This window comes from Dermochelys coriacea, chromosome 2 (genome assembly GCF_009764565.3).
Source record: "Dermochelys coriacea isolate rDerCor1 chromosome 2, rDerCor1.pri.v4, whole genome shotgun sequence".
Taxonomy (NCBI): domain Eukaryota; kingdom Metazoa; phylum Chordata; order Testudines; family Dermochelyidae; genus Dermochelys; species Dermochelys coriacea.
Genome location: NC_050069.1, coordinates 250883994 through 250906358, shown reverse-complemented (window position 1 = coordinate 250906358; position 22365 = coordinate 250883994). Strand labels below are relative to the sequence as shown.

Sequence of the window (22365 nt, the reverse complement as noted above, 5' to 3'; positions counted from 1 at the left end):
GCTTAAGCTGCAGCAAGGGAGATTTCGGCTAGACATTAGGAAAAACTTCCTTGCTGTGAGGGTAGTTATGCATTGAAACAAATTACCTAGGGAGGTTGTGGAATCTCTGTCACTGGAAGTTTTAAAGAACAAAAACCTGCCACGGTTAGACAAAAACCTGCCAAGGATGGCCTAAATAATACTTAGTCCTGCCCCTAGTCCAGGGACTGGACTAGAAACTAGATAACCTACTGAGGTCCCTTCCAGACCTACACTTCTATGATTCCATGATTATTCAAGCAAAACTGGACAGAAACAATATTATCAAACATGGGCAGTAAAGGGAGAGGTGCAAATGTAGCTACCAAATTAGTGAATAAGGCACAGTAAAGCATATTGGGCATATGAATTAGCAGTATCACGTAACTGAAGTGATGAGGAGTAACAGTGGCAAGAAAAAATTACTTTGCACTCAGACAGTGCCTTTTATTTGACGATCTCAAAATGCAATCTGGAAAAGGACTTGGTTTCTTGAGGGTTGCAGTCTAAAAGGTGAAATATTTAATGCTTAAAACTAGGGCTGTCAAGCAATTAAAAAAATTAATTGTAATTAATTGCACTGTTAAACAACAATAGAATACCATTTATTTAAAATATTTTGGATGTTTACTATGTTTTCAAATATATTAATTTCTATTACAACACAGAATAAAAAGTGTACAGTGCTCACTTTATTTTTATTACAAATATTTGCACAGTAAAAAACAATCTGAAGTGCCGTCCAAAATCTGAGAGGAAAGAGGTGTGGAGCATGCTTTTAGAAGTCTTAAAAGAGCAACACTTCAATGCGGAAACTACAGAACCCAAAACACCAAAAAAGAAAAACAACCCTCTCCTGGTGGCATCTGACTCAGATGATGAAAATGAACATGTGTCAGTCCACACTTTAGATCATTACTTTAGATCATTGTCAAGCAGATAAAGTCATCAGCATGGATGCATGTCCTCTGGAATGGTGGTTGAAGCATGAAGAGACATATGAATCTTTAACGCATTTGGCACATAAACATCCTGCAACGCCAGCTACAACAGTGCCACCCAAACACCTGTTCTCACTTTCAGGTGACATTGTAAACAAGAAGCAGGCAGCATTATCTCCTGCAGATTGTAACCAACGTTGTTTATCTGAGTGATTGGCTGGCCAAGAAGTAGGACTGAGCAGACTTGTAGGCTCTGAAGTTTTACATTGTTTAATTTTTGAATGCACGTCTTTTTTACATAATTCTACATTTGTAAGTTCAACTTTCATGATAAAGAGATTGCACTAGAGTACTTGTATGAGGTGAATTGAAAAATACTATTTCTTTTGTTTATCATTTTTACAGTGCATATATTTATAATAAAAATAATAATATTAAGTGAGCTTTGTGCACTTTGTACTCTGTGTTGTAACTGAAATCAATATTTAAAATGTAGAAAAACATCCAAAAATATTTAATACATTTCAATTGGTATTCTGTTGTTGTAAGTGAGATTAAATCATGATTAATTGTGTGAGTTAACTGCAATTAATTGACAGCCCTACTTAAAACTTTACAATCTTAAAACAAAAAATCCTAAAGTGGACAACACTAGCAGTGTTTACAAACCAAACCAAAAGTGTTTGTGAAAGATTTATATCAGGTAATCAGGGCTAATTTTGAGAAGCTATGTACCTAATACAAAAATGCTCAAATATTAGCAGATTTGTGATTTCCACCTCCCTTGTAAACAAACACGCACAACTAGAAAAAACAAAAACAAAACAAAACACCTCAAGCAATCTTATACAAACTGGATACAAGTGTCAATCTCAGGGTCAGAGTTGATCCAGTATCAACAGGGGACAGTCTTTCAGCACCTTGACAGGTTACAGCTCTGGTAGTTCGGGATACAATGCAAAAAGTTCTAATTAAAGTACAGTATCAACAGCTTACCTGTCTTGAAAGTACATTCATTTGCCAGGCAATCTGAGCTAGCTGTATCTGACTTAATTAAAGAACACTCCTAGCTGTGAAAAGAAAAGGAGTAGTTGTGGCGCCTTAGAGACTAACTTTAGTCTCTAAAAAGCAGCATCACTTGCCCCATAACCTCAGCCGTGCAGAACACAATGTCATCCACAGCCTCAGAAACAACTCTGACATCATAATCAAAAAGGCTGACAAAGGAGGTGCTGTCGTCATCATGAATAGGTTGGAATATGAACAAGAGGCTGCTAGGCAGCTCTCCAACACCACTTTCTACAAGCCATTACCCTCTGGTCCCATTGAGGGTTACCAAAAGAAACTACAGCATTTGCTCAAGAAACTCCCTGAAAAAGCACAAGAACAAATCCGCACAGACACACCCCTGGAACCCCGACCTGGGGTATTCTATCTGCTACCCAAGATCCATAAACCTGGAAAGCCCGAACGCCCCATCATCTCAGGCATTGGCACCCTGACAGCAGGATTGACTAGCTATGTAGACTCCCTCCTCAGGTCCTACGCTACCAGCACTCCTAGCTATCTTCGAGACACCACTGACTTCCTGAGGAAACTACAATCCATCAGTGATCTTCCTGAAAACACCATCCTGGCCACTATGGATGTAGAAGCCCTCTACACCAACATTCCACACAAAGATGGACTACAAGCCATCAGGAACAGTATCCCCGATACTGTCACGGCTAACCTGGTGGCTGAACTTTCTGACTTTCTCCTCATCCATAACTATTTCACATTTGGGGACAATGTATACCTTCAAATCAGCGGCACTGCTATGGGTACCCACATGGCCCCACAGTATGCCAACATTTTTATGGCTGACTTAGAACAACGCTTCCTCAGCTCTCGTCCCCTAATGCCCCTCCTCTACTTGCGCTACATTGATGACATCTTCATCATCTGGACCCATGGAAAAGAAGCTCTTGCGGAATTCCACCATGATTTCAACAATTTCCATCCCACCATCAAACTCAGCCTGGACCAGTCCACACAAGAGATCCACTTCCTGGATACTACGGTGCTAATAAGCGATGGTCACATAAACACCACCCTATATCGGAAACCTACTGACCGCTATTCCTACCTACATGCCTCTAGCTTTCATCCAGATCATACCACTCGATCCATTGTCTACAGCCAAGCGCTACGATATAACCGCATTTGCTCCAACCCCTCAGACAGAGACAAACACCTACACAATTTCTATCAAGCATTCTTACAACTACAATACCCACCTGCTGAAGTGAAGAAACAGATTGACAGAGCCAGAAGAGTACCCAGAAGTCACCTACTACAGGACAGGCCCAACAAAGAAAATAACAGAACGCCACTAGCCATCACCTTCAGCCCCCAACTAAAACCTCTCCAACGCATCATCAAGGATCTACAACCTATCCTGAAGGACCCATCACTCTCATAGATCTTGGGAGACAGGCCAGTCCTTGCTTACAGACAGCCCCCCAACCTGAAGCAAATACTCACCTGCAACCACACACCACACAACAGAACCACTAACCCAGGAACCTATCCTTGCAACAAAGCCCGTTGCCAACTCTGTCCACATATCTATTCAGGGGATACCATCATAGGGCCTACTCACATCAGCCACACTATCAGAGGCTTGTTCACCTGCACATCTACCAATGTGATATATGCCATCATGTGCCAGCAATGACCCTCTGCCATGTACATTGGTCAAACTGGACAGTCTCTACGTAAAAGAATAAATGGACACAAATCAGACGTCAAGAATTATAACATTCAAAAACCAGTAGGAGAACACTTCAATCTCTCTGATCATTCGATTACAGACCTAAAATTGGCAATACTTCAACAAAAAAACTTCAAAAACAGACTCCAAGGAGAGACTGCTGAATTGGAATTAATTTGCAAACTGGATACAATTAACTTAGGCTTGAATAGAGACTGGGAGTGGATGGGTCATTACACAAAGTAAACTATTTCCCCATGTTTATCCCCCCCCCCCCCCCCCCACTGTTCCTCAGAGGTTCTTGTCAACTGCTGGAAATGGTCCACCTTGATTATCACTACAAAAGGTTCCCTGCCCCCCGCTCTCCTGCTGGTAATAGCTCTCCTTAAGTGATCACTCTGGTTACAGTGTGTATGGTAACACCCATTGTTTCATGTTCTCTATGTATATAAATCTCCCCACTGTATTTTCCACTGAATGCATCCGATGAAGTGAGCTGTAGCTCACGAAAGCTTATGCTCAAATAAATATGTTAGTCTCTAAGGTGCCACAAGTACTCCTTTTCTTTTTGCGAATACAGACTAACACGGCTGCTACTCTGACTCCTAGCTGTGGATAAGTCTCTTCAGCTTAAATATAGAAACAAAACCCCTGAGAAAAACTAAATACCACTGGGACAAATTTCAGAGTAGCAGCCGTGTTAGTCTGTATTTGTAAAAAGAAAAGGAATACTTGTGGCACCTTAGAGACTAACAAACTTATTTGAGCATAAGCTTTTGTGAGCTATGAAGTGAGCTGTAGCTCACAAAAGCTTATGCTCAAATAAATTTGTTAGTCTCTAAGGTGCCACAAGTACTCCTTTTCTACTAGGACAAATGTGCAAATAGAAGCATGCAGTCTGAAATCCCAGGAAAGACAAGGCATGGGTAAATAATGCAATACTAAAACACAGTATCTAATAAAGAATAAGCTATTGCTATGTCAATTGGCATGAAAGACAGTCTTTTGATTTTATGGAATGGGGACGGAGCTACCTACACTACAGAGCTTTGAATCTGGTAACTACTTCTTTTTACTTTATTTATTTTCAAATCTAATAATAAACATTAAAGGCCACCATGATAGTCCTGTTTCAAGTGCTGTTTTATTCTAGGTTCATGCATATGGACACTGCTGGTTTGTCTAATTTCAAAGTTAAATGAGTTTGACAGGGTAACACCTAAGCAGGGTAGTGGTTTGTTTGTTTTTTAATATCCTGAATTGCTATTGATTACAGGGACTTGTTAATTCCCTCTGTGATGCTTTTGGATGCATGACAATAGACACTGTTAACCATTATTATGGAAATAACATGCATTGTTTTGTAGTTATGATACTATTAAATTAGTCATATCATTGCTATAAGAGCCTTAAAAATTATATTAAGCTGTCACAAGGCTTTTTTGGAAAATTCTGGCTCTCCTGCTTTAAATAATGTTTTTTTAATCCCATATCACCCTTCAAGAAGTGATGTAGACAATTCACATGAGGCACTATCAAAAATATTGTAAAACCTACACATTAACCTTTTTGAACACAGAATAATCAGGGCAATGTCTGGTGTGGTTAAGTTAAGTAACTGACATTTTCCCTTTGAAAGTTCACAGAAGGGCATATTAAATTAGACCTTGTAGATGCATACTGAGATAGTTTATAGAATATGCATTTTCTTTTGCAAAGAGCTATTGAAAAAAGAGAAGGTTGAGATGTTTCCAGAAGAGGCCAGTGAATGCCAGTTAATTTGCAGGTAAGAGATGGAATAACTTTTTAACTTCCAGTTCACCTACGTGAGGGCAACAGAGCCGTGGTGCATTGAATTGCCATTTATGCCTAAACATGCCTTTCTTTGGAGAACCATTTGCCCAATGTGGAAGAGGTGTACCGTTGGTGAAAACCCATTTTAAGAATATAGAAAGACACAGCATCACAAAAAATAATTTTACTTAGCACTTTCACAGGACCTTTCACATTCAGTGCTTATAAACTTTAACTCATCCTTTGCATCTGTTGACTTCAGTGGGGCCACAATAGCTAATTACAATAGTTTAACACAAAGTTCACAGTGCCAATTTGATAAGGTGGCAAAATAAACTGCAACATAAAACACACATTCAAACCAGAATCCTTTGGGCAAGAATGAGAGAAAATAAGAGTTTTCCAAAAGCCATCAACAGCACAATAAGCTAAAGCTTTTCTTCAGCATATGTATTAAATTAGATGTACATCTTTCAGTTAGAACAAAACTCAGTAGTGAATGAACTACACACCCCTGCATCATATGTAAAAGCACTATGCCAGAAATACCATATGCTCATGTAAATGCTACATATCCGAACAGGACCACAAAAAGTATAGTACAATTACTAGATCACCATGTGGGATGAGAGTTTTACAAAAATGGTACTCAATGTTGTGGTATACTTTCATATTAAGAGAAAGCTGGCTGATGAGACATTTAGACCCCCCTGGACCAAATTAGGCCTTAGGATGCCTATGTATAATTACAGTTAAAGTCAACAAAAGCATCCACAAGCAGAATTTAGTCCTCTGGGCAAATATGAATTAAAATGTCTTCTATCCTCACTAATGGTTTGCTTACATATAGCAGTAACATGACACCATACAAGAAACCACCACATTTAGTTCCAGTACTGGAAAGACCATTCATATACACTTAAACCAGCAAAGGACCTAAAGCAGAGCCCTGTTGTAGTCCAGCCATGATGGAAGACAGATCACCATGCTCACAATCTTTATGTAAAAAGAAAAGGAGTACTTGTGGCACCTTAGAGACTAACAAATTTATTAGAGCATAAGCTTTCGTGAGCTACAGCTCACTTCATCGGATGCATTTCCACATATCTATTCAGGGGATACCATCATAGGGCCTAATCACATCAGCCACACTATCAGAGGCTCGTTCACCTGCGCATCTACCAATGTGATATATGCCATCATGTGCCAGCAATGCCCCTCTGCCATGTACATTGGCCAAACTGGACAGTCTCTACGTAAAAGAATGAATGGACACAAATCAGACGTCAAGAATTATAACATTCAAAAACCAGTTGGAGAACACTTCAATCTCTCTGGTCACTCGATCACAGACCTAAGAGTGGCTATCCTTCAACAAAAAAGCTTCAAAAACAGACTCCAACGAGAGACTGCTGAATTGGAATTAATTTGCAAACTGGATACAATTAACTTAGGCTTGAATAGAGACTGGGAATGGATGAGTCATTACACAAAGTAAAACTATTTCCCCATGGTATTTCTCCCCCCCACCCCACCCCCCACTGTTCCTCTGATATTCTTGTTAACTGCTGGAATTAGCCTACCTTGCTTGTCACCATGAAAGGTTTTTCTCCTTCCCCCCCCTACCGCTGGTGATGGCTTATCTTAAGTGATCACTCTCCTTACGGTGTGTATGATAAACCCATTGTTTCATGTTTCTGTGTATGTGTATATAAATCTCTCCTCTGTTTTTACCACCAAATGCATCCGATGAAGTGAGCTGTAGCTCACGAAAGCTTATGCTCTAATAAATTTGTTAGTCTCTAAGGTGCCACAAGTACTCCTTTTCTTTTTGCGAATACAGACTAACATGGCTGCTACTCTGAAACCAATCTTTATGTAGATTCATAGATTTTAATGCCATGAGGGATCATTATGATAATCTATTCTGGCTCCTACATAACACCAACCAAACAGTTCACTAATAATTCTTCCACAAATATCTTTTGCTTTCTTTCTGAGACCTGTATCTTTGAACCCATTTAAAAGCTACATCAGAAAAGAATGTTAATTAATACCCTGTAGTTAGTGTCAAAAGCTTATTGATCATCAAGCAAAATGGCTCCACAGAGTCTCTTTTGATGAGAACTAGTGAAGACTTTGCCTCTAAATCCTGATTGTGCAATTTCAGTGTAATAGAAAGGTCTGGCATCTGATTGCAAATAATATGGTAATCTGCTCTGCTGTAAATGTAGTTGGCACAGATTTGATTGCAAACTGTACGTTCTCTCATTTTTAAACAAACAAACAAAAAAAGAGTGGATTAGTACTCCGGTTTCCTTTGTGTACAAGTTCTTACTTCAGTCGTGTTACAAATTTTAAGACCAAAGTGCTTGCAGTCCTTCTTGACTTCTGTGGTGATGCCCCAGTTTTCCTGTTGGCTTCCCAAGTCATCTCCACCCGCCTGGCCCTCCTAGAGGTTCATCTTTCCCTCTCAGATGTTAACAGTTATGGAACTTCCTAGTCTTAGCCTTCACAGTTCTATCCAGTGCTAGTCTGTAGCTCCACCTCTCTACCAGTTCTTCCTCTTATCGGCTAATGTTCTTGATTATAGGTTCTAATTGAATGACTTATGCATGAAGTGGAAGTGTCAGTGTGTCTTTGTTTCCATAGCAAATAAAAACCTTAGTTTTATCAGATGATGCGAGTCAAAGAACTGACAATGAACTCATAGATACTAAGGTCAGAAGGGACCGTTATGATCATCTAGTCCAACCTTCTGCACAACGCAGACTACAGAATCTCACCCACCCACTCCTGCAAAAAACCTCTCACCTATGTCTGAGCTATTGAAGTCCTCAAATCATGGTTTAAAGACTTCAAGGAGCAGAGAATCCTCCAGCAAGTGATCCGTGCCCCATGCTACAGAGAAAGGCGAAAAACCTCCAGGGCCTCTTCTGCCCTGGAGGAAAATTCCTTCCCAACCCCAAATATGGCTATCAGCTAAACCCTGAGCATATGGGCAAGATTCACCAGCCAGATACCCAGGAAAGAATTTTCTGTAGTAACTTAGATCCCACCTGATCTAACATCCCATCACAGGCCATTAGGCCTATTTATCATGAATATTTAAAGATCAATTAATTACCAATATCATGTTCTCCCATCATACCATCTCCTCCATAAATTTATCGAGTTTAATCTTAAAGCCAGATAGATCTTTTGCCCCCACTGCTTCCCTTAGAAGGCTATTCCAAAACTTCACTTCTCTGATGGTTAGAAACCTTCATCTAATTTCAAGTCTAAACTTCCCAATGGCCAGTTTATATCCATTTGTTCCTGTGTCCACATTGGTACTGAGCTTAAATAATTCCTATAGGAGTTGTGCATCAAGGTAATCAGTGCTGATGGGTTTATTAGGATTTACCAGTTCTCTTCCCTGAGAACAGTTTGCTCACATGCCGTAAGTCTGTTATGGAAGTGTAAGATTTCCAAGATAGGTATTTAAACAATTTTTCTGTAAGGATATGGTGAAACTGGTACACTGAGCTAACTCTTTACCTAAAGGCTGATGTACTGTAGGCACCCATAATAAACAAGTCTTGGAGGAATATACACATTTTAAACTGAAGTCAATGAGTCTATTCATATGCTTAAAGTTAAATGCATGCTTAAGTACTGGGCTGGATCAAAGCCAGAGTTCTCAGAATCTTGCAGAATCAAGCCTTAACCTTAAAAATCTCCATCAATTATAAAAAATTGTTTACCGTAAGTTTTTCACAAAAACCAAACATGATGGTGTTATATTGTAAATAACAACCTTCCCCCCCAACACACACAATTAAGCAAGCAAGACTAATGTTAAAATTGCTGGCAACTCTACCTACTCCCACCTGAGTCCTATGAGCTAACACTAAATAAGGAAAGGAGTACTTGTGGCACTTTAGAGACTAACAAATTTATTTGAGCATAAGCTTAAGAGTAGCTCACAAAAGCTTATGCTCAAATAAATTTGTTACTCTCTAAGGTGGCACAAGTATTCCTTTTCTTTTTGCGGATACAGACTAACACGACTGCTACTCTGAAACTAAATAAGGAAGACATTTTTAAATTTGCACCAGCTCCACCATCTGTTATTTACTGAACTGGTCATGGTGAGTCAGCCAGCCCTCAGCACTGAAGCACAATGTGTGATGTTTGCATCATAACACAGCAAAGCAAGTGTCACATTACAAGGAGGATACCGGTTGAACCAAACTCCAAATACTTGAGTTTAGTAGATTAGAAGACATAAGACTGAGAGGTGCAGAACAGCCACATATATTATTGGCCATCTAGCCAGACCACCTGAATAGCAGAGATTTTAAAACAAACCATTAAATCTGAGTAGTGTCCAGGAAATTATGGAAAATTAATGACCTGGGATTTTGTATAAGTGCTCTGTGTCAGCAATATGGCCCTGCAGCTGCATCAGCTTGGTCTCCTGAAACCTAGTGAGCTCAGTTGAGTCGCCTCAGCTAGCGCCCCTTATCAACCGCTGGTTGAGGAAGCCAGCAGACTCTTCTTAAGTCCAGCCCCAGCCTGCTTGCTGCTTAATGCAAGTGCCTGCAGATTCTCTGGTTTCAGAGTAGCAGCCGTGTTAGTCTGTATTCGCAAAAAGAAAAGGAGTACTAGTTGCACCTTAGAGACTAACAAATTTATTTGAGCATAAGCTCTCGTGAGCTACAGCTCACGAAATGCATCCGATGAAGTGAGCTGTAGCTCACGAAAGCTTATGCTCAAATAAATTTGTTAGTCTCTAAGGTGCTACAAGTACTCCTTTTCTTTTTGCAGATTCTCTGTCTCCCTGCAGTCAGTCCCAGTCCTGTGTTGGAACCCAGCCCTACCCCTGTCTGCCCCAACTCAAGGCAATGCCTCGACAGGCAGCTCTAATTCCTGGTTCTGACTCTGCCTCAACCCTGGACTCTGGCCTTCATGCCCTGGCTCCTGCTCTGCCTGCTAGGCCTTACTCTTTCTCCACCCAGTAGGCAAGACTGCTCATGACCCAATCTCCTGATGACCTTTAGCTGATACTTAGCATATATAATACCATTTATATAGCACTTTCTATTTTTAAAGCACTGTGTACTTTAATTAATCCTTACCTCACCCATGTGAGGTAGGGTAAATTATCATTCCTATTTTACAAATGGATGAGCTATGAAATCTCCTAAATGAAACCATAGATTCTTATTCTCAGTAGATAGAGGTTTCTTTTCCTTAGTAGATAATGTTCAGTCTTACAGGGTAAAATATTCAAAAATGCACCAATTGGCCCCTTGCTTTCTGTGCCCCATTTTTGTGCTAAAAACTTAATATTTATATCTCTAACTACTTAGGTTATATCCATAGTCAGATAGAAGTGAAAGTACTCAGGTCTGTAGTTGAAGTACAATCCTCCCCTACAGAATTTGCCCCTTCTTAAAGCAAAAGTGAAAACAGCAGACAAAAGGAGGGTCCTGTGGCTAGGGTGCTTACCTAGGACTTGAGACTTGGGTTAAAGTCCCTGATCCATCTCAGATTTCTTGTATGACTTGGGCCAAGTCAATTACTCTCTCTGTAAAATGGGGATAATAGCACTTTCTTACCTCATAAGAGTGTTGTGACAATAAAGACTGTAAGACATTCAGATACCATTCTAAAGGGGGCCACATAAGTATCTTAGACTGACAGATGATCTGTATAGCCTTGGAGAGATCCTCTGTAATTTGCATCCTTATGTTTTCACTAAAGAATTTATTTTATATAGAGGATGCATTACAAATTACTCATTTATACTCAGATGGCTAAAAGCAGAACTTAAAGTTCATGTTGCATAAGGGTTTTTGATTTTGCAACAGTCATATATAACAGCACACCGAGAGAGGTAGTTGGACACCAAAACCAGTATCTGACTATTCTGACTCTGACACAGTGATTCATATTACATCAATTAGGGCTTTGCTCTTTTGAGTTAATGCTCTGGATTTAAAATGAGCAGTGACTGCATGCCCTATGATCTCTTTTATTACCCTATCAGTATTAATGTTGTTCAGAAGAATAAGTTCAAAGTATATTTTAGACTGTTTATTTGAGCACTCAAATTTTCTAAGACCGGGATATTAGTACTAGATGTTTCATAGAAGCATCTAGCAATTGGTTTTCAATTTAGAAAGCTTCTGGAAGGTGGACTGGGCATCTCTTCTCGGGGCAGTCCTCTGCAGCCAAAACCCATTGTGACTGGTAGAAGGTGGTGGGAGGAGTTCTTAGAGGGGTCACACAGACCACTTCCAGACAGGTCACCCTGCCCTGGAACTCCCCCTGATTGGTCAAATCTTCTCTCGGGGTGTTCCTATCAGGGCAAAATCCATCCCGATTGGTAGAGGACAGTGGGAGGAGTTCTTAGAGAAGTCACATGACACACCTTGCTTCCGGTCATGTGTCCGCCTTGACCCCAGAAGTAATACCCCGTGGGGTGGGACTTCCAGTGACCAGTGGGCAGGCCTTATGGGGTCAAGGGGTGGGCTTAATGTTTGATTGACGGTAGGGCCCTAGCAAAATGAGCTCCCATCAATAGTTCACAATCGCACCCACTCCCCTTGCCAGCATCTAATGACAGTTGATCCAACCCATTGCCCTTCCTCTCTAGCTTCTGCTCAGTTCTATAATTTTCTTATCGGTTTGACAGGCATAAACAAGGATCCTGATATGCTAAACATTCTCCTTTAAACTTAGAATAGATGTTAGTTTTATTTACAGACCAAAATTAGGGCCTAAGATTTCTAGTATCAAAAAACATTCCAATGGAGAGCAGCACCAACAGGCAGTGACACTGCAGGAGTAGCCCATAATTATTCCATCACCATACTCTGACCAGAGCAGCTCCTTAAAAGGCAAGCGAAATGGAACCTCCCTCTCATTCCATTCTCCAGGGGTCTAAAGGAAAAGTAGGAATTTCCTGCCCCCAACAAGGAACTAAAGGAGCAGTGAAGGTTCCCTCTAACTCATATACCCGAATGGGACTAAAGGAACCAACTTTTCCCACTCGTATCCCCTACTATCCCAAGGAGAAACAACAGGAGCGCCTCACAGACCCAGCAAGCACATACAGCCCAAGAGCTCAACAGCAGGTGACAGCCTTTCATCTCATCCCCAGATGGAAAACAGAGCATCTTTTTCCAATACATCTACCTCTTTAAGGCAAACATCTATCCACCAGTTACATATATATTTATACCCCATCTCTCTAGTATCAGGAGCTTATAAAAAGTGCTCCCACGCTACACAAAGGCATAAAAGAGCCGCCCCGACATGGCAAATTGAGACATAACTGTCTCCACTTTCCACCCACTCAACGGAGTGGCATGAACTCACAGATGCCCCTCTCTTCCTTTCTTTCCTTAGAGGGCCTTTGCCTCCGTAGTCTGGCACTTTTCTGCTTCTCTCCTTGCCACGGTAGCCTTTGCTCCTTCCTCTCAGTCACATTTGTTGAAGATTTCATTCCAAGGCTTTCCAGGAGACCCAGCTATAGGATTATTATAATACATATCCACAATATACCAGCATGGCTACTGTGAACAGCAAAACATGTCCTCCTTTAATACCAAAATTTCTTCAGTATCAAATATGATTTCGGCATTCTAATCCAACAAAATGAATCACCTGCCTAGGTTTCAGCAGAGGCAGGATGTAAATAAGTCCAGTTTTCTCTGAAAGGAAGAAACTTGCTCCAATTTAGGGGGAAAATCTGTAATTTGAAGCCTCTGTAATTCTGTATTTTCGGCTACCTAAAAGCCATGCCTTTTCAAAGAGTGAGTGAGTGAATTAAGTCTAGTATTTGATTGAAAGGATTCACAAATATTGACATTGCAGAAGTTTGTGAGAAGGTAAAGCCCTCATTAGGTCTGGGTGAAAAAAATGCCAGCTAATGTCTAAGAGACAAATGCCACCAAGTGCTCATTTCCTGAATAAACTTTTCCAACAGAATTACAGTAAAATGTTCTTTAGAGCTGTAAGCTCTGGGAAAGAAACTCCCCAAGCCCTGTGAATGACTTTCAGTTTACTCGCTGGTGAGGTGATTATCAAGTGCTAAAATACACCTATTGAGCTTGCAATAGATAATGTCTAAAACAATGCAAATAAAAAAAAAAGGCATGACACCAGGAACTCAAACTGCTCCAAGCATCAGAATCACTGGGGATTCTGTAACTGACAGTAAACTACAGATAAAGTTTGTTGTGTCCCAGGACTTAAGCCTCAATATGGTTATTACTGCTGCTGTGGTGTGTGAGGTAAACCTCAAGCTCACTGATATTTAGTTATATGTGCATTTTAGAATGATGTCGTACACAATTGCTAAGCTGCAACCTGATGAATATGCAAATCAACCACTTTATTCTGGTTAATATAAATATATTTGGGAGATGGAAGGAAAACTACAGATCAAGATTTTCAAAACTGGGTTCCTAAAGTTTAGCTTCATACTGTAAATCCTCTAAATAAGAATTCAGGAGCCTAATTTTAGGCACTCAATATTTTTAAATTTCAGAATGCTATCAGGGCAAATCAGAATATATTCAGGAACTGTCTCTTAGACCAGCTTTTCACATTCATGAAAGCAATTTTACATTATCTTATTTGGTCTACTGTTAGCATTTGTTTTATAATGCTACATGCTGTTCCTACAAACTTCACCCCTCCTCCCCATAGCCAGGAGAGGGAGGTAGTACCAAAGTAGCCAGGCATAGTGTAGTGCTCTCTGCCAACACTACAGGCAGGATGGGATGGCAGAAGACAATAAATAGCTTTTTGGGATCCAACTGGCACCTGGAAAGGACATGTTTTGATGGAGGGGACAGAAAGAAGAAGCCAGAGAGAAGCCTATATTTAGCAGTAGAGATGGCAATTCTAAGGGAAAGTAGAATATAGACCTTCTAATTTTCTTGCATTTGTAATAAAGAAAGTACAGAAGATGAAAAGAGGAATAAAATTATTTAATGTCTGCTCAGAATTCATCAATATTTGGAGAAAATTATGAAGATGTGCAGTTTCCATTGTCGTATGCAATCAAAATTGAGCAAAATCTGTATCTGTTTTCAATTTGGTAAGTGGTTTGACTCTTTTAAATGCAGTTCTTAAAGTTATTTTCCTTTTCAAACCATGAAGTTAACATTGCTTGTCAGCTGTCTAGCAGATTCTTAAACACACTAGCTTGTATTTTATTTAAGTACTACTCCTTTTACACAGGAATACATTGTATAAATATGGAATGTTTCACTTATTACTTTTTGAAAGATCAGCAGCTGCCTTTGAATTTTAGAGGTGAGAAAGGTCTCCAAGAGACTGTAAAAGGGATAATTAGCTTTTGAGACATTATTTGCTGTCTGTTTTTTACTTCTATTTTGTATTACAGATAACACAGTCTGAGTCACGATCAGTTGTTTTAAAATGCTCCTCAGTGGAAAGAATCCCACAGTTTGTTTCTATTTGTGCTTCATTTCCAGATTTTCTGCTCTTTATCTCACTCCCTCAGGTTTCTAAGTACCTATCTCCATGGCAACACTCAATAATGTTGGTGGGTGGTGTTATCACTGCAGGCTTCCCTACAGAAGATCTCAGTCATATGGATTATTTATGAATTTGCATGACAGCACCTACTGAAATATCTTTTGGGCAAATTTACACTTCCCTGAAGGATAGAGGCTTCAAAGAATGACAATCTCACTCAATGTCCCCAGAATCAAAACCGGAGACTCAGAAAGCTGAGCTCAGGCACCAATGGGAGTGGGCCCATTGATTAGTTCCCATACCTAATTTGCTGCCGCCTAAAAGTTTCTCTTATCCTAAATAAGTACCTGTTGTCATATCACATAAATTCTAATTTACTGCTGTTTACTCCAGTCCATGACATTTGAGATATTTCTGATTAGGACCATAATACTTCTATGTTGTGGTAGCCATATGATTAGGACATTAGAGAGACAAGGTGAGTGATGTGTTATTGGACCAACTTCTGTTAGTGAGAGAGACAAGTTGTTGAGCTTACACTGAGCTCTTCTTCATTTCTGGGAAATGTAGTCTGTGTCACAGCTATAAGGTGGATTTTTTAGCATAACGTACTTCCAGGAACCATTCAAGGTGTTAACACCCCCCTAGTCATAGTGGGGAAAGGAAGGGGGATGGGAAGGCAGGGGAGGGGAGGGGAGGGAGGCTAAGTAGGTTATAGATTGTTGTAAGACACCATAAATCCAGTAAAAAGAAAAGGAGTACTTGTGGCACCTTAGAGACTAACAAATTTATTTGAGCATAAGCTTACGTGAGCTACAGCTCACTTCATCGGATGCATTTGGTAGAAAATGCAAATACAGACTAACACGGCTGCTACTCTGAAACCTGTCATAAATCCAGTGTCTCTATTCAGCCCATGATTTTTAGTATCTTGCAAAGTTATTAATTTAAGATCCCAGGCTTGTCTTTTGAAGGTGATGTGCAGGTTTCCTTTGAAGATGAGAACATAGAGGTTAGATATAGAGTGATTCACTTTGTGAAAAGTGTTCATCCACAGGTGGTATGATGTTTTTGTCTTTTATCATTTGTGTGAGTTCACTGTGAAAATTCATTCGAGAGCACAGTCATTGTCTAGTTTCACTCATATAGTTGTTAATGGGCATACTACATGTTGTGATAAGTATGTAGAGGACACATGAATCCTGAAGGTGTATTGGGGAGGGTGTTGAGCATCATAGCAGTGGAGATATGACTAGGAATTTTGCATTTGTTGTTCTGGTGCCATTCTGAGCTGGTGTGTCCTAGTGGTCCTAGTCTTTGGGGAGCTTGCTTCTGATGAGCTTAAGGGGTTGACTGAAGGCCAGAAAAGGGGATTCAGAAAAGATTTCTTTCAGAATGTGGTCCCCATTGTATATGGGTTGTAACTGTTTAATGATATCCTATATGGATTCCAGTTTGGGGTGGTAGGAGCACAAATTCATAACCTCGCCCATCTTGTCTCTTCAGAATATTTCAGACATCTGACAGTTAAATAAAAAGTCAGGTACAATCTGTACCACTGTTTGGAATCACCAGAAAATGCTACTGTAGATGGTCTTGCTAGTTCTATGTATATGAGTCATTAGCTCTTAAGGCAGCAAGGGGGGGAAAGAGGTTTGTTAGCTGTGGCAGTTTGGTTTAGATACCAAGCATATCATCTGTAAAATCTGTCTTCCATGCCTGACTCTCTAACTCATAAGAATCTTTTTTAGGTGCACCTGCTGCCTCCAGGTTGCATTCATGCAAACAGCCAACACATTAAGACATTACAGGGTGCCAAAACGTTACCCAAGAGGTCAAGAATATCTGCCAGTTTCTTCAAAATACCATATTGCATTCCATGAACTTGTTAAAGACACAGTTTTTAAAAAAACTGAGCATGTCTCTTGACTGTGGACAAATACATCAGCTTTTATCTATCTACTGAGATTTTACATTAGATTTTACAATGCATTTTAGTTGAGGCATATTAATATGCAGGATGCAGACCCTGTAACAATACAGAACATAAGAGGTAGGTTCTTAACCAGTTCACCTTTTTGGGGGGACTGCTTTTATTCAGTTTCCTATGTGTCTTAACTCAAACAACAAATGCTGGTAGCAGGGTGTAGAGGGCAGAGGAGAAGGAAGGAATTAATATTAAATGTAGAAAGCCTCTAAAGATACAACCTTGACAGAAGCTTTGTCATTCTTCATCCTTGGATATAAATTTGCAGCTGCAGGCTGCGAGAGAATACCTAGGTATGCCAGATATTGCTGAAGAGACTTGGCCAAGTCCACATCCTTTTCCAGCTCATATTTCCTTTCATTATCAGCAGCACTCCGCTTTGAAGTCCTGCACATCAAAACCAAGGAAAAGAATGTTACCGGCATAAATGATATACACTGAACTCAGAAAAAAAAATCACTACATTTTATATTTGAAGCTACTGGAGTCAGCTGTGTGTGAATGTTCTTAACAAAAATACCTAAAGAGTTTTAAACATGACACTAGAAAATGTAGGAAATTTCTATATTTCAGCAAAAAGAAAACATAAATCCACTGGTAAGGTAATAAAATAATGATTATAATTAATGATCTAAAAGCAAATCAGCTACAAAACCTGAATCAGGACAAAGTTTTGTCCAAAGGGGGAAAAATATTTGTAAATACAAGAGGCAACATTACAGTTCACCTTAAAGAGATACCCAGCTGTGTTTACAACAGAACTTCAAAGAAGTTATTAAAGCTACAATCAGAATCCATTTCATTTTAGGCCAATAGTGGGTCCCACACCTAACTTGCAAAATCCCCAGATGCCATTGGCAAAGGACATGCAATCAGTAGGGCTTAAATGAGGTTATGGGATGGAATGAGAGTTTCTTCTGATCTGCATCTGTGACCCAGATTCTTATGTGATATACAGGTTACCTATTTTTACAAAATATATTTAGCTTGACTCTGAGCTCAGATTGAGCCAGTATGCAATGGTATGGTATATCTGTACATCTCTGAATCTGTTCTCATGTTTTTCATATTCTCTTTTTTTTCTCCCTTAAGTCTCCAACTCGTACATCTGCCAAAAAAAACCAACACAAAACCCTCAGATCTGACCAAGTGTAACTGCTCTAGAGGTGTCTGTGAGTCTGCCAAAAATCTGGAATAACAGCTCTGAGGTGTGAACAAATCCATTCATCCATCTCATTGAGATGTTAACTTGAGTGCCTATTGATGATAATTTAAACGTCAACGTTGTTAACTATTTCATTCCTCATGTAAGAAAAGAGACGGAGATTCCCAGATATGCATTTCTGTGGGAGACATCCAATTTTGATGTTTACAAGTGGAGTTTGGTACATTCCACCATTTCCTTCCCAATCAAGGAATCCAGTCAAAAGCGCCCAATTGCATTCAGACTGCATGCATGATTTTATTTTGAACATCTGCAGTCCAGGAGTGCGGGAACAATTTTTATAGTGGGGGTGCTGATGATGGAAACTATGTATTTAGTGTTTGTTACTACTACTTCAAGCCAGGGAGTGTGGCAGCACCCCAGCACTCCTAGTTCTAGCACCACTGCTGCAGTCTACTGTGAGCAGTATCTATGTGTAAGGCAACTGTTGTCCCCTTACTAAAACTCAGTGGGGGTGTTTTGGTTGGCTAGCTCCCAGTACCAAAAGAAAGGGTTGATGGGAAATCAGGACACTGAGACTGACAGTCCCCAGGAACGATGGGGAGAGGCCAATGCTCCAGGTCAGCCAGATTGACAGGGTGGGCAGGCTAATCAGGGAGTCAGGAGGCCAGGGGCGTCCCGTCCTCCATTCTCCTTCATGTAAGCTGGGTCAGACAGAGTGGGGTCAAGCTAGGGAGAGAGCAGGGGCCCAAGCTGAGCTGAGGAGCAGAGCCATGACAGCCACAGGAGCCAGAAAAGCAGCCCAGGAAACAGATCAGTGCTGGGAGCAGAGTTACAGAAGCAGCCCAGAGAGCAGACCTGTGCAGGGAGCAGAGCTGCAGCAACCAGAGCCAGAGGGGCCAGAGAAGCAACCCAGGGAGCCGGAGGCAGAGTAGCAGCAGCAGCAGTGCTGAGACAGAGTGGTGGAGCCAGAGTGGAGCTGGAGCAGTCCAGAGCTGGGTGCAGTGAGCAGCTGGGGAGAGCGAAGGGGACCCTCGGCAGTGGGCCCTTCGCAGGGAGACATTCCAGTCAAGAGGCCTTGCAGGCCAGACTTGGAGGGGGATCGTAACCCTGACAGGATGGGAGCAATGCTGGGAAGAAGGATCCTGCCACTTAAGAGCCTGAGAGTGTGTGGCCACCGCCAGAGCAAGTGTCCGACTCACAGCATCCCTGCAGTACTGCCAAGGCCTGAGGAGGAGGCCTGGGACTTGTGAGGAACAGACTGTGAACTGCCTGGACATTCCAGAGATGCTGCCTGTGATGTCCCCATGCCACAGAGTGGGGTGATGTGTTTTCCTTTAACCTTTCTCATTTCTTCCTTTTTTAAAAAAAATTGATTGCTGTTTAATAAATTGTGTTTGCTTTGAATTATGCGTAATGATCAGTGGTTCAGGGAAGTGTCCAGTGCAGAGAGAGCACCCCGGAGTGGGGACACCCTAACCTCTGCCCTAAGTGATCACAAGGTTGGGGGTCGAGCCCCCAGGAATCCTGGGCCCAGCCTTGTTGGAGTTACAAGGACTCTGCCACACAGGATAGTGGAAGGGGAACCCTGGAGGTCAGGCAGGCCTCTGGGTAAAGGAAGTGGGAGGGAGGACTCTGATCCTTTCACTAGCTTATTTCACCAGGGTAGTGTGTAAGCCAGGAAAGTTCCCCGCAATAGCAGGACCATTTCTCTGCTTACATATGGGCATGTCTACATGTAGATTGCTACTGTGGCACAGCTGCAGCTGCGCTTCAGTGTAGACACACACTATAGCAACAGGAGGGGTTCTCTGTACCTGTAGTAATCCACGTCCCTGAGAGATGGTAGCCAGGTCAATGAAAGAATTCTTCTATCGACCTAGCACTGTCTATACTGGGGTTAGATTGGCATAGCTATGTCTCTCAAGGGTGTGGCTTTTTCACTCACCTGAAAGACACAGCTAGGCCAATGTAGTTTTCAGTGTAGACCAGCCCTCATTTTATGGACTCACACAGGTGGAGTATATTTTGAAGGCAGAGCTTGGAAGAGTAAAACCATGCTGAGTTTTATTTATTCATTAACAGAGCGTAGAGACCAGGGAATGGGTGGTCAAGCCTAGTGGTCAGAGCCAGGGTCAGAAGTCAGGAACCAAAGCCAGAGTTGGAATCAAGGTCAGGATCACACCAAAGTCGGGGCCAGAGTTGAGGTCAGGAGTTATGCCAAAGGTTGAGCCATAATCAGTGTCAGAAGTTATACTATGGGTCAGCACTGGAGTCAGGAACCAGGAAACAGCACCGGGGTCAAGTCAGAGTCAGACGCCAATATCAAGGGTCAAAGTGGAGTCATGGAACAGTGCCAGGGTCAAACCAGAGTTAGGGTCCAGTACAGCAATAGATCAGAAGTTCATGCCATTGCTCAGACAACATCCTGTGCCTCCTTCTGGCCTAAGTAGTATGCCTGGGCCAATCAGTGGGGCCGGATGTTCATTCCAGTCAGCAGCTTTACGGGCAGAGCCTTTAATGGGCCAGAGTTCTTAGAGAGCTGTTCGGTGGCGGTCACAATCTGGGCACTTCCTGTGGACATATGGGCCTAGGTTTGTGACCAGTGACCCCTCACACAAAACTTCAGCCTGTCATGTTTATATCTAAAAACCAAGTGTCCTGCCTTAATTCTGATCTCCGAGTGGTGAAAGTCTGAAGTAATTCCACCGTAGTTGATGGAGCTATATTGGTGTATGTGACTTCAGACTCAGGCCACATAACTCTTATGACATGCTATAACTGGGTGCTTTTCCCCTTAAGGGCTGGGACTACTAGAATTACAATCTTCCAGATTCCCAAAAAGAGGACACTGCCAGGGGGGTGGGGGGAGCTGATAGAGGAGGGTACAGTTGGGGGGTTCTGGAGTGCAGTGTGTGTACTGTGTGTGTACTGGGAGGGAATATTTGGGGGATGCTGGTAAGGGTATTGCAGCCTTACTCTCGAGGTGGGGGGCAGTGTCACTCCGTCATGGTGGTAGGGTGGCTGGCACAGACCCGGGATGTAGCACCTGCCATCTGCCAGTTCCTTCCTGCCTCTCCCCCTCCCCAGGACTGCCCATTTGCAGCTGCAGCAGCAGCGAAGGGATCAACCAGGACGTGCAGCCAGCTCTTTTTGAGCTGTAATGTCTGCTCCACAAAAAATCCCAGACATTTCCTCTTGTTTGAAAAATCTGCTCAGACAGAGGATCAAAAAAAAGGAAATATCTAGGAAAATGTATAGTAACCCTAGACTAAGCAAGCTTGATTACAGAATAAGGCCTACCTGTGCTGAATGCATTAAATCAGGTAATTCCCTCTAAGGGCAGAAGGTGGCTGCAATGAAGGGGGAAGCTCAGGAAGATTATGCAAAGAATGAGAAAAGGCTTCTGCAGAGAAAACCTTGAGATTAGGAGAGTTGCCCCAAGCAGGAAGGTCTGGGAGGAGGAAGATTTAGGGCTTCTGTGGAGTTAGGAATGGACTTTATTTTGGTATTTTGAGCTTTATTTACAGTTTAGTTTATAGTAATAAACTTAGTCATCAAGGAGGGGTATTTTTGACAAATAAAAAGCATGAAAGGCAGTTTTACTGGAACAGTCCAAGAGGGGAAACTGAGGCAGGCTGCCTGTAGTGCGATCCAATGCCATGAGGAGCCACACGGGAGGTAGCTTCCCAATTATACAAACCCTCAGCAGATGGCTGAACTTGGCAGCATCATTTGACTGCAGCCACATTTCCAAGAAAGTAGGGGAGAAGGCCCAGAGCCAATGCACAAGTACAGAGTCTTTGAACAGACAGGTCAGGCATGTGAGATTCTAATAGGTGCAGGCAGAACTCTCAGTCTGAGGGCAAGAAAGGTTATGGTTGCTTTGATACACTCTGAATCCTCCTAATCCTGATTTGCTCCGCAAATCATGGAGTAATTTACAGAGCTCTGGAGGCCTGCATAGGATATGACAACCTGTCCCAAACAGTCAGTAAGTCCCAGCATTGCCTGGAATTTCTGCAGTGCTGTGAGTTGCAGCCCCAATATGCTCCCCAATCCCAGAACACCAATTACACCAGAGCTTGTAAGGGAGACATTAGAAGGCAACTTTATGGCTGACTTCTTTAGTTCTCGCATCAGGGAATCCTCCACTGGCCAAATCTACAGAGTTTAGAGCAGCTTTGTGCTGCTTTTACTC

At 41.6% G+C, this 22365-nt stretch overlaps 1 protein-coding gene across 2 annotated transcripts in view; it reads right to left on the bottom strand.

Moving 5' to 3' along the window:
• Positions 1-22365, bottom strand: part of PTPRN2 (protein tyrosine phosphatase receptor type N2) — a 992764-nt gene that overhangs the window by 604241 nt on the left and 366158 nt on the right. For both annotated transcript variants that reach the window (XM_038390254.2, XM_038390255.2), the window contains exon 5: positions 17221-17386. In XM_038390254.2, coding sequence (XP_038246182.1) covers positions 17221-17386 — 166 coding nt within the window. The remainder of the gene's footprint in view (positions 1-17220; positions 17387-22365) is intronic.